The 12,428-nt window shown below is 32.6% G+C and overlaps 2 protein-coding genes across 8 annotated transcripts; both read left to right on the top strand.

Moving 5' to 3' along the window:
- Window positions 1-1,729: 1,729 nt before the first annotated feature.
- Window positions 1,730-4,829, top strand: LOC107629336 (copper ion binding protein). Its single transcript, XM_016332103.3, has 4 exons — window positions 1,730-1,914; window positions 2,575-2,711; window positions 3,496-3,534; window positions 4,371-4,829. The coding sequence occupies exons 2-4, from the start codon at window positions 2,604-2,606 to the stop codon at window positions 4,581-4,583; spliced, it is 360 nt and encodes a 119-aa protein (XP_016187589.1). The 5' UTR covers window positions 1,730-1,914; window positions 2,575-2,603; the 3' UTR covers window positions 4,584-4,829.
- Window positions 4,830-6,456: 1,627 nt separating this feature from the next.
- On the top strand, window positions 6,457-11,240 carry LOC107629335 (heterogeneous nuclear ribonucleoprotein Q). Of its 7 annotated transcripts, none has more exons than XR_015907117.1 (10): window positions 6,457-6,591; window positions 6,734-6,780; window positions 6,955-8,017; window positions 8,106-8,222; window positions 8,364-8,504; window positions 9,065-9,238; window positions 9,734-9,941; window positions 10,035-10,184; window positions 10,429-10,511; window positions 10,883-11,240. XR_015907117.1 is itself a non-coding variant. In XM_088507817.1 (10 exons), exons 3-10 carry the CDS (start codon window positions 7,565-7,567, stop codon window positions 11,040-11,042), a joined length of 1,500 nt encoding a protein of 499 aa, XP_088363943.1. In that variant the 5' UTR covers window positions 6,457-6,591; window positions 6,734-6,780; window positions 6,863-7,564; the 3' UTR covers window positions 11,043-11,240. The 7 variants fall into 7 exon arrangements, 4 of the variants coding, with proteins under 4 accessions (XP_088363943.1, XP_088363944.1, XP_088363942.1 ...); XR_015907116.1 differs by having other exon boundaries at window positions 7,499-8,017; XR_015907118.1 differs by having other exon boundaries at window positions 7,556-8,017.
- The last annotated feature ends 1,188 nt before the right edge of the window (window positions 11,241-12,428 follow it).

Raw genomic sequence — 12,428 nt, forward strand, 5'->3', positions numbered from 1 at the left:
CTGCATTCATATATTGGGAAAATTCCGGTGCATGCATAGCCTCCAAATCCAAATGACCGCATGAAAGAAGGCTCATGAAACGAATGCAGGTTTGCTAGTGCATTTGCAACTTCCACTACATTTGCATTCATAGTGCCGTCAGCTTCATCTTCGTTTTCACCTAGATCAACGATTTCATAGTTACTTTCAAATTCCTCCTCGCTATCACTATTATAATCTTCCAATTCAATATTTCTGTCTGCTTCAGATTGCTCGAGCTCAATATACAACTCGATGCATGACATTCGGTGGCGATTTTCAATATACATTAAAAACATTTCATGCATACTCGCTTCATCCGTCACGTATTTGGTCTAAAATTGAACAAACCCACCAAACACATATAAAATGATACTTGTACAAAATACACGATACTCTCCTAGATATTTGAGAATCTATTTTCTCACAAATCACACTTTTAATTCCTCAAATACCAATGTTAACGAAATAACAACATCTAATGGATTTTCACATACAAATTGAACTTCCTCATATGTTTGTAATAAAATTTGTCCATAACAATATATTTTCAACGTAACTCTATTATCCATAATAATATACGTATTTAAACACTTTCAATCTCACTATTTTTTTTAAAAGAATGAAAGAAGAGGAAGAACATGAGCTGAGATTTGAAACTCACGATAAAGAAGAAGTGGGGAGTTCTGTGAAATTTTGGTTTATGAATACATAAACAATTAAATTAGATGGTCTGACTGCGTGCTACCATTTCAAATTTTTACAGAACACAATGGACCGTTTGATTAGTATTCTCTCGCATTAAAAAAAAATTTACACACTAAAAAATCGGTAGGTCTAATTTCATGCTACCAAAATTTCTGCTTCATATAAATCGGACTGTTTGATTTGTGTTTTTTTTTTTTTTGCAAAAAATTAAACGGTCCAATTTTTTCTCCTCTAAATTTCAAAAAATAACACATTACCACAATGTATATCACCCAAAATTTCATAACCCAATGTAACTCACATGTGTGAATCATATAAAAAAAAATTAACGTAAGGTCACACAGATTTAACGGCAATATGTTTGTCTAGTTAGAAGACGCATTGAGTTCAAATTCTAGTTATAATTAGAAAGTTGATATATAGAACCAATTAAAAAAAAATGTGTATGGGTGTAACTTGACCAAAAAACAAGAAATCCATATTAAAATATAAAAATGTGAATGTGATGTTATGAAATTAGAAATATTTACGGATAAGATTGGTTTAGATTTTGAATAAAATAAAAAATTAAATTGATTAAATTTTAATGGTTTAAATCGGTATAATTTTGTGATTATTTATAGGGGGATTCAAACCAATTAAATTCAAATTATGTTGGTTCGATGATTAAGTATTCAATTGAAAATAAAATTTATATAAAAATTAAAAAAAAAATAATAAAAGATAGTACATCATCAATTTAAATTTAAATAATTATCATAATTTAAAATATTTTTAAGTTAAAAAATAAAGATGTATATATATTATTAAAATTTATTTATTTTTAAATTAATATTAAACTAATCGAATAATTAGATTAGTTTAAATTTTTCGATCCTAAAATTAATATCCAATTTAATTTAGATTTTATTTAATCGGATATGATCCGATTTCGCCTAATTACCTATCAAATCCAAAATCAATATAATAAAATTTGATCCATTTTGAACAGATAATCAAGCTGCGGTTACAAGTGAACCCCAAATTGAAGCATTTATTTGTTGAATACTGGAATGAAACATCGGAAGTTCCTAAACGGCACCGTATTTATACCCTCAAGTCTTAACCTGTACTCCTCTTCCAATAGCAATTGCCAACAGCAACTATTCACGCCTTTGTTCCAACTGCCAAATTTTTCTCGAGACTGAGGTAACTTGCTACTCTTCCCTGAACTCATTCCTTCTTCATTCTCATTCTCATTTAAAAGCATTTCGATTCATTTTCATTCCATTTCGGATCCATAGGATATTTGAGTTGTCGCGAATCTTCCTCTTAACATGTTCCCCAAGAAATGCAATGCTAAATTTAGGGTTCACGTTTTTCGTATCTTTCATTCATTGATTCAATCATCGAATTTCACTTTCTTAAGTAGCTCATATTCTTATCGGAATTTCTTCTTCGTTTAGATCGTTCTTTACATGTACGACACTCCGAATTTGTCTAGGCTATTCTTGTTAATTCATCCTTAAAATACGAAATGGTAATACCTGCAGCAGGATATTTATGCTAATTCATGATTGAGGATTATTCCGAATATATAACCACAAAGGAAATCTAAAATATGTGGAAAAAGAAAAAGAGATTTTCATATATGTAGGTTAGTGCTACACTTTTAGAGCTTTTTCGGGTTACATAAAAAGTATGAAACCTTTTAAGACTTGAGATTTTTCCCTATCTACTTCTTTGTGTTTGCCTACTCATTGTTTTTATCAAGCCTTTGAAACTATTGGCCTTTTCGTAGCTGAAATGTTTGGCTGTAACTCTTGTATGTATAACAAGTAAGCTTGCTATTTGTTTTCTGACTTGCAGAGATTGGGACTTGAAAAAAACTAACTGCTATGGCAATGCGGGTGGCTGCAAGAAATGCATCTAGAAGGCTATTTAGCAGCGGCTCTGGAAAAATACTCAGTGAGGAGGAGAAGGCCGCTGAAAATGCATACTTTAAGGTAACTTGAGAAGCTGCTATAGCATAGTGTGCTGCTCAATTGTTTTAATTTTATCCTGCTAGGGACTGCCAAATTTGTTTGAAGATGCTGTTATAAATTTGATAAATTAGGAAGTTTTAAGGACATGTGATGATCAGTTATGCTGGCGAAGCCCTTCTTTGCAGTGTTGAAGAATGTTAACTTGAAGTAATATTTTCCTTTAAGAACAATCAAAATTCAATTTGTTTTAAATTTTATTTGATTCATTTTTCGTAATAATTTATATAATTCATCCAGAAGGGAGCCTTGGAGCAACGGTTGAGTTGTCTCCATGTGACCTCAAGGTCACGGGTTCAAGATGTGAATGTAATTATCAAGTTGGGATACGTACATTACATCCTTTTGGTGCGACCCTTCCTCGGACCCTGTGTTAACGTGGGTTACTTGTGCATTGGGCTGTCCTTTTTATATTTATATAATTCATTCAGATTGGCAGGGACATACAATGTTGTCTGTGTTCTAATAAAATGATGTAATTTATATTTTAAACTTGTGTGCTTAGATAATCTTCAGTTTTAGTTTAGCACTCACCTGAAAACAGATTATTGTTCAGGATCTTCAAGTACTCATTGTCATAAATATAAAAGTAGAAGCCTCATCCATGTTTTTTCTTTCTTGTCCACTCAATTACTGAAGAGAAAGATGCAAGATGCTAGCTCTCATAAGTAGAGTTTGTATATGTTGGTTTATGCTTTTTCTTGTTGATAGCATATGTGTAGTGTGCTTACTTATTTTAATAATTCAGAAAGCTGAGCAAGAGAAGTTGGAGAAGCTTGCTCGCAAGGTATGTCCTCAAATTCTGCACTCTTGTTTTTCTTTTTTCTGTTAAAATCTCAGTAAAGTACATGATAAGCTTGTTGAAAATATTTAGCAAAATTAAATGGATTTTTATTTATTGCCTTAGGTCCTCGACTCAGTTTTCTGCTTCTAGTTTGCTGACGTTGGATATATAATGTATCTGATTCATTTAAAAGTGTACACTGCTTATACACATAGTTAATGTGCTCTGTAGTCCATTTGATATCCAAAAAAGAAATATGATCATTGTAGACTCTGATTATATTACAAGTAGATTTATCATTCACCTTTTCTTTTAGTGATGTTTGATTTCAAGAGGACAAGGTTGCAGTATTAGTGTTGGTTGACTGACTTGCCAGGTTGAAACGGGTTGATGTTTGAACAATCCCATAATTGATCTACTCATCCAGTGTCCTGCATTCGATGCACCAGAATGTATACTTAAGATAATTTAGATTAATGCACATAGACAGGCCCTTAATAATTAAGCCATAATTCCATATAATCATTTTGCTACGAGAATGATTTTCAGTCATGCTGCTTCCTTTCCCCTTTTCTTGTCAATTAATATTTGTGCCTTGTACTTTTAAAGCTTAAAACTTAGGTGAAAGTTGATTCCATTTAATTCTGCCCATGTCTGTGTCTCTGAACAAGTGAAGGACATGCAATTTTGATTACTCAGCCACTTCGTGTTTGTACCATGCATTGTGTTACTTTCTATTTCTGTATCTTGCTTGCTAGCAACTTCTTTCCATTTGAGTATAAAATTTATGTTTAAGTATGAGCTTCAAACTTAGTAGTAAACTTTTTATTCTAATGAAGGGACCTCAATCAGAAGCCAAGCCAGCCACAGGCTCAGGGGGTTCAGTACCTGATGCCAAGCCCAGTGGCTCAGCACATACAGATGCATCAGCTGAAAAGGTTTCAACTGACAAGTACCGGAATTATGCAGTTGTGGCAGGTACAATAACATTTCTTAGTGGTTTGGGTTGGTACCTCAAGGGCACTGCAAAAAAGCCAGAGGTGCAGGATTGAAGGTTTCAATGGTGTATGTTCTGATTTTGGTTTTGGACCTTCCGGTTGCAGCAGTTGCACAGAAATAAATGACCAAACACAGTTTTTGTTGCATCATACAATTACCATTGTGTTTTTTTATTTCTTCTGATGTTTCATTGTAACCCCTATATGCTTGATTATATTAGCATGAGGAACATCGAAATTGATTAGTTTTTCAAATGTCATGCGGTTAATCATTTGCTTTGCCCCTCGTTGGCATGTTGAGATTGTGATCCAAAAGTATGTGATATATATTATGCTTCTAGCTAGTTGCTCAAATGGAGCGAGAGGGAGGTCGAAGTATGAGATAATTGCGATAACATATGAAGACTGTGAAGTCAAGTTAGTTAATAGGTTAGTTAGACTACATGTTATCAATCTGTGTTTCTCTTAGTGAAACGCAAAAATAAAACAAAATAAAATAATTGAAAGCATTTTGTGTCTTGAATAACATCACCAAACGCATTAAATAAAGTTTTTTCTTTTATGATATAAAATATATTTTTTTATATTCTTTTATTTTTTATCAATTATTTTTTATAAAAAATAGAATATATATATATAATTTAAATAAATATTCCTGGGACCTCAACTTTGGTAGGTGAAGAGGAAGTTTTGCTAAATCCAATTGTGTCATGGATGGTGGTGTATGGATGCAATAGTCTGAAGAACAGGCAACTTGCAGTAGGTATCTCAGTAGTTACACCACACCCTTTCTATGTATGTATGTATAACACCACACCTATTACTATGATAATATATATATTTAGAATCACTGAGAAACCAATAAACAGCAGAATCACTCTGCCCCTAGGCTCTCTAGTCGCTATATATTTAGGCAAATTATTGCATTCGTCCTAAAATATTTGGATAGGATGCATGGGATGCTCATGCTTTTCATCCTCCATTCATGTATTATTGTATTTATAAGAGAAAAGCTCAAGAACAAAATTTATTATTTTTTACTAGTATTTTTAGTTATTAATTTAATATTTTTTATTTAACAGTCTAATAACATATTTTTAAATATTATTGGTTTTTTTCTCTAACATTCCGCTATCTATAAATTAATGAAAATATGAAATAGGATTTATTCATTATTATAATTATGATTAAATATACAATTGTTTCTCTTTCCAGAGAGCATTTGACCATATCATCAAATTTGATAAGAAGAAATGCAATTATATTTAAATACATTAATAATAGACCAAATTTTTCATAAATGATATTACATTCATTCTATTCCTATCGGATTAGGTTTTTTGGTATGATTATAAAAATAATTGAGTAATCTAGATTTCCTATAAAACAGATATGATGACTATAATATTAAGTAAAAAGAGAAATTCATATATCATTTATTTAGTCACTTAAATATGTGATAATAAATAATATTTCTTTAGTTAACAATCAACTACCAATAATAAAATAAATGATAATGAAGAAAATAAAAAAAGATATAAAATTTGGGTTTAACAACAAGCGCCCATATTAAATATACAAAGCTGCAAATAATGTTTTCTAGAGAATATAATTATTTATGTATTTAATATCATTGATATTTCAATTTTTTTTAGTATAAAACTTTTTTGTATATACATTCTTAACAAATACCCTAACAAAACAAAAAAGTTTAACTTTTGCATTGAAACTTTAAAATGGCATCAATTTAAAATATGATTAATTACTCACATTTTAAATGTTTTTAGAACATTTCTTAATTATTTTTAAAACATCTTGAAAATTATTTAACATCTTGAAAAATATTTTTAAAACACTTCTTAATTAATCATATTTTAAAACAGATTTTAAGTATAGATCTAGTTGATTTACCGGAATACCCCTGATTCGCTGGCCTGTCTTCGGTCTTCACGAATTATTTCATTCCTAATGTCAAAAGAATAATAATCCGGCAGTTTTCAAGTTGCGGCGGCAGAAACATTGGTGTTTGTGAGAATCAGTGAGTGGGGCACTCGAATCTAGGGTTCGTTAACCATTTTTCCATTCTCGTTACTTGTCTAATTAAAGCTACAATTTTGCATCAAAGTTAATGCCTATGAGATTCGTTTTGCTATCCTTTTTTTGGGGGAGGATCCATAACCAATAGTATTTTGCTTTCATTTCAGCTCCTCCAATTTGGATCCTATAGCTTCATTCTTCTCCCCCCATACAGGTTCTCTCTCTCTCTCTCTCTCTTGCGCGCGTACACGGATTAATTGAACTGGTTAATTTATTTTGTCCTATTTCTTTTTTAGGTTTTCTGAAATTTATTGTGTAATTTAAGGTAGTAGAAGAGTACAACTGTGACACCATCAGTATCTCAGAATTGTATGTAAATTTGTGGCAGGAACGTGCACAGATTAGTAAAACTGCTATGTGCTATTATTTTTACTGAGATTGGGATTGGAACACTTGTGTAGGCTTCGTGATTCTCCTTCTGTTCTGCTATCTCATCCCCTTTAATGCCTGATTTGACTCGTAATATGTAATCAAACTTGTTGGACTCTCGCTACTTGTAAACATAGTTTGTTCTGCTTTCATGCCTGCAATTCTGGATTTTTCTTGAGGGGCTTTGCCTCATTTGACTTTATGTTATACAAGGGCCTTGAGCTCATCCACTATCCCTTTTAAACCTGTACCCATTTGGGTTACAGATTCAATTCTGTTCCACCACCTTTGTTGTTTCATTTTGCAAGTCTTATTTCATTTATTGTACTTGCCTGCCAATGCTGCTAAATTATGTTGTCATTGTCCCTTTGGTAAAAATCTTTCACATTGCGGCCTGCTAATTCTTATTCTCATTGCATGGGTTTCCTTCTGAGATTCATTCGCCACAACTCGTTTTTGGTCTTTCATTTTCCTCCATTCGATATGTGCATACTTCTTCCCAGGAATTCTTTTGGCCTCTATGCCTTCTTCACAGTTGCCTCACAAGCTTGTTTACTTAGTTTCATAAGATGCCACGGGGAAAGGCAAATTCTTCATCAGTTGCTAAGCCATCCGAGCCTGAAAATCCAGCTGAATCTGATGAAAAGATCGATTTTGATGACGCAAATGATGCTGAGGAAACAATGGAAGAAGAAATTGAATATGAAGAAGTAGAAGAAGAAGAGGAAGTGGAAGAAATAGAAGAGGTGGAAGAAGAGGAAGAGGATCCGGAGGAGGTTGAGGTGGTGGAGGAGGAAGAGGAGGAAGAGGATCCGGAGGAGGTGGAAGAGGTTGAAGAAATGGAAGAAGATAATATCATGCAAAACAGTAGCAAGGCAGAAGATAAGGATGAGAAGAAAAAGCATGCTGATCTTCTATCTCTTCCTCCTCATGGGTCTGAAGTATACATTGGTGGTATTCCACTTGATGCCTCAACTGAGGATTTGAAAGCATTTTGTGAGTCTATTGGGGAAGTTGCAGAGGTAAGCCTGTGATATCTTTTTTTTGTTTTTTTATATATGGATACAAATATACAGTATCACCTGGTAACTTTAGGATTGGTGAGAACAGGTTCGTGTAATGACAGGAAAAGATTCTTCTGAGAATAAGGGATTTGGTTTTGTGACATTTAAAAGTGTGGAATTGGCTTCTAAAGCCATCAAGGAGCTGAACAATAAAGCATTTAAGGTAATATTATATTTTTAAATCAGTATGAAGTATGAACTATATACTATGCAATTTCTCCTCATAACTAATGCAGACAATTATCTTCTTTCAATGCAATTTTGTGATTTCAATGCCTGAGTATACCAAAGATGAATTTCTCAGGGTAGAAAAATAAAATGTTCAACAGCTCAAGCAAAACACCGTCTTTTTATTGGCAATGTTCCCAGAAACTGGGGTGATGAAGATCTCAGGAAGGTTGTATCTGATGTTGCACCTGGAGTTACTGGTTTAGAACTAGTCAAGGTATATATTATGTTGTTGTGTTAGAGGTATGCCTATATCATCATAAAGTTTTTTAGTTTTTTTTTTTTTTATAAGTTTAATTACTTTGCTAGTCTTAATAGTTTCACCCAATTTTTAATTAGGTCTTTATAGTTTAAAACTTTGTAATTGAGTCTCTATATTAGATAAAAAATTTTAATTAGGTCTTTTCAAACTTTTTTTTTGTTAGAAAATACAAATTATTTTTGGAAATTTTTTTTGTGTGTTTGATATAGAATGAACTGTGAAATATTCTAAAAGCAAATATTTAAGATTATTATTTTTCTTATGAAAAAAAAAAACACGGTAGGGACTTAATTACAAATTTTTATCTAATATAGGGACCTGATTACAAACTTTTAAACTATAACGATCCAATTAAAAATTTGGTGAAACTATAGGGACTAACAGAATAATTAACCTTTTAAAAATCACAGGTTATTCCTAAACTTCTTTTGTTGCATCGCAGCTGCAGAACATAAAGCCAATATTTTGGTTTTCTTTTTAACATTTGTTTACTTTTGGTTCAATTTTCATTTCAGGATATGAAGAACACTAAAAATAACCGTGGATTTGCTTTTATTGACTATTATAATCATGCATGTGCTGAATATTCAAGGCAAAAGATGATGAGCTCAACATTTAAGCTAGGTGACAATGCTCCAACGGTGAGCTGGGCTGACCCTAAAAATGCTGATTCCTCTGCTTCATCTCAGGTCTGGACTCTTATAACTTTTGTGTTTTTACACTCAAGTGATAGTTATGGTTACTTTGACGAGAAAGCCTTTTTGTTTATAGAAAACAAATTTTATTGTGATGAAGAGGTGGAATTACCGAGTGAGCAGGATAAGTAATGCTCCCAAGTAGAACCAAAGAGTACAAAAAACAGACGAGAAGGGAAAGAATAATATAACAATGCTTTTCAATCCCTGAGCATATACATTAGGGGCCATTTACCTTGTATCACTCACAATTCCTTCCATGCACTCACTACAGGATAACTCAGCAGCTAGGAAACAACAGGCATTTCCTGTTTATTCTAATTTCATTTCCCTGATTCTCCTCATCTTTCTCTCTCACTCTTTGAAATTTTTTCATTTAGATAACTTTCGTAACTTGTAGTTGGTTTCTATCATATTTTAACAGTTTAATCCTCTACCCAGTGCTCAATACAAATTGCATTTAGTGAGATCTTAAGCATATATGAACAGGTGAAGGCAGTATATGTGAAGAACTTGCCTAGGAATGTAACTCAGGAGCAGATGAAGAAGCTTTTTGAACATCATGGGAAGATCACAAAGGTGGTTCTTCCACCACCAAAGTCTGGGCAGGAAAAGAATAGAATAGGTTTTGTACATTTTGCAGAGAGGTCAAGTGCTATGAAAGCACTAAAAAACACTGAAAGATATGAATTAGAAGGTGACATACGCATCAATTTTTCCCATTTTCCTAACTATTTATGCGAGGTTGTAAACACTGGCCAATATTAAATTAGCTTTTTGTAAATATCAGGTCAAATTTTGGACTGCTCTCTAGCTAAGCCACAGGCTGATCAAAAGTCTGGAGGATCAAACTTGCAGAAGCCAGGATTGCTTCCAAGCTATCCCCCACATGTTGGTTACGGTTTGGTTGGTGCCCTTGGCACGGGACATGGTTCCCCAGGTTTTGCACAGATGGTGTGTTTATGTTTGTTATCATTATATTATTAACTCTTCTCCAAACAGGAAGTTACCCTCTGCTAACTTAGAAAGAATCTAAAGTTTATTGCATTGCCTACCTCTTTTGCATGTTCCGATATATTTTAAACATCAAAAGGAATAATTTATATCAGACCTCCTTATATGTCTTTTACTTGTTACAACATTCAAATCAATTCGTCTTGATGACGGGGGTTCATCTTTTGCAGCCCTCGATGTATGGAGGGGGTGCTCCTGCTGAAATTTCCATGATGCCTATGCTTCTGGCCGACGGTCGGATTGGATATGTCTTGTAAGTGAAAAGCCAACTGTTGCTTGATATGTATATTACCTGCATGACATGTTACCTTAATATAAAACATTTGGTAGATTGGCATTTAAACTTTACAATGATGCTTTATATCAATAATTAGAGCAAATATTTCCTGAAAGATTCTAACATTTTAGTCATTAAAAGATTAAATGTATCCACTCTAATCATTAAAAGATATTCATTGGACACATTAATTAACCCCTTAACGTGAAAATTGGATGCACATTGCTATTCAAAAGATTAATGTATGAAAGGCTAACTATTTGAAGAACTAAATATTATTATGTTAAAAATTGACTTTCAGGGACTAATTTGCCTGGGGTCTAATGCAATTTTGTTTCCTTTTTCAGGCAACAACCAGGTCAGGGAGTGCACTCACGAACACCACCCTTCTTTCAGAGAGGTGGCTGGGGTGGTGGTGGTGGGAGTAGCAGCAGGAATGCTAGCAGTTCAAGTAAAGGAAGGCACAATAATAATAGTAGCCAGGGGCATAGATACCGCCCATATTAGTTGGTCTTTTAAAGGTGTATTCTCCTTCGTGCCTTAAGAATTTCGTTCAAATTTAGTTAGTTTGTTAAGCAATTTTTTTATAATTAAATAGTTTATCCTGTAGATTCAATCTTACTTATCATGTTAGGCCGTTTAGAACCTGAATTGGAAGTTTTATTATGTTAAATAATCTAAGGAAGATAATTTTAAAATATAAAATACACAAGCCTACACATGTAGAATATTGGAAGCGTAAAATGTAAATCATCTAGAGCTACAACTGAAGGCTATAAGTAAAAATGGAATGATATTTGCATAATTGTTTACGGCAAGCATTTAATGTGTTCAATTTATATAGTCTTGGCATTACAATTATACACCTTCAACAAATAGAAATCTAAGAATGTGCCAAATCATGTTGAGTGACTTCGTATTATTATGATATCAGTCATGATTTGGTAAATCTTTTAATTTCTAATGATTGGTGTATAAAAATTAATTTAAGGTTAAACTACTATAAATGCGTCTGAATTATTTTTTTGCTAACAAAAATATTTTCAAATTTTGTTATTGATAAAAATGCTCTCAAATTATTTAAAAACGAGACAACTATAAATCTGTGAACTGAAATATTCTTCGTCAATGGAAAAAAAAAAGTGGCAAACAGAACTTCTTATGTGAAAAGTCAAAAGTGAAATTCTGGCATTGGTAAATGAGTCAAGTCACGTTTTTTCTATTAACAGATCACAATTAGGTTTTGTCAACGCAAAGATAATTCAAATACATTATTAGTACTTTATCCTTAACTTAATAAATCCTATTTCATAATCCACATACACGATGAATATGTACCTCTATGGTCGATTTGGTAGCTAACATGAACAGAATCAGGGTCATTTGTCATTTAAAAAAAAGGTCTCCAAAGTTAGTTGACACCTTAAATTCTTCGCTTATTTTGTGTGGTAAATATTGGCTTCTTATCTCACCAAAACTAAGGGAAACTTCTCGTCTTTATCTATTTATTTTTATAAGAATTACGTATCATATTTTCAACAAGATCGTTAAATGAGTTGATAAAATTTGAACACACGACCTTACATGTTATGAGTTCAATTTTAACATCATAATTATAATTTAGAAAGCACCTATAAATGGAGTTGGCAGAGTCTGAAGCAAACGGCACCTATACGGGACTTAAAATTTATGAAAGGTCATGCCACTTCGTGCAAGGGAGTAGGAATTTTGAAGCCTGCTATGCTTTATCTATATCTGACATTTATATAAACCATAGCCAAATGCCATAAATTTAATCCGAGTATAATCGCATTCTCTTCATAGTTTAAACTTATGGTAGAACAAAATGGTAACTGCTAATATCCATCTCATAATTTCACATATTTGAATGGC

Source organism: Arachis ipaensis, chromosome B3 (genome assembly GCF_059453495.1).
Source record: "Arachis ipaensis isolate K30076 ecotype BB chromosome B3, ASM5945349v1, whole genome shotgun sequence".
NCBI classification, from domain to species: Eukaryota; Viridiplantae; Streptophyta; class Magnoliopsida; order Fabales; family Fabaceae; genus Arachis; species Arachis ipaensis.

Excerpts from the sequence above, each read along its gene's own strand:
- LOC107629335 (XM_088507817.1), top strand. The coding sequence starts at position 7,565 with ATGCCACGGGGAAAGGCAAATTCTTCATCAGTTGCTAAGCCATCCGAG. Across the intron at positions 8,223-8,363 it reads TGAACAATAAAGCATTTAAG|GGTAGAAAAATAAAATGTTC; the intron begins GTAATATTATAT and ends TGAATTTCTCAG. Across the intron at positions 9,239-9,733 it reads ATTCCTCTGCTTCATCTCAG|GTGAAGGCAGTATATGTGAA; the intron begins GTCTGGACTCTT and ends ATATATGAACAG.
- LOC107629336 (XM_016332103.3), top strand. The coding sequence starts at position 2,604 with ATGGCAATGCGGGTGGCTGCAAGAAATGCATCTAGAAGGCTATTTAGC. Across the intron at positions 2,712-3,495 it reads CTGAAAATGCATACTTTAAG|AAAGCTGAGCAAGAGAAGTT; the intron begins GTAACTTGAGAA and ends TTAATAATTCAG. Across the intron at positions 3,535-4,370 it reads TGGAGAAGCTTGCTCGCAAG|GGACCTCAATCAGAAGCCAA; the intron begins GTATGTCCTCAA and ends ATTCTAATGAAG.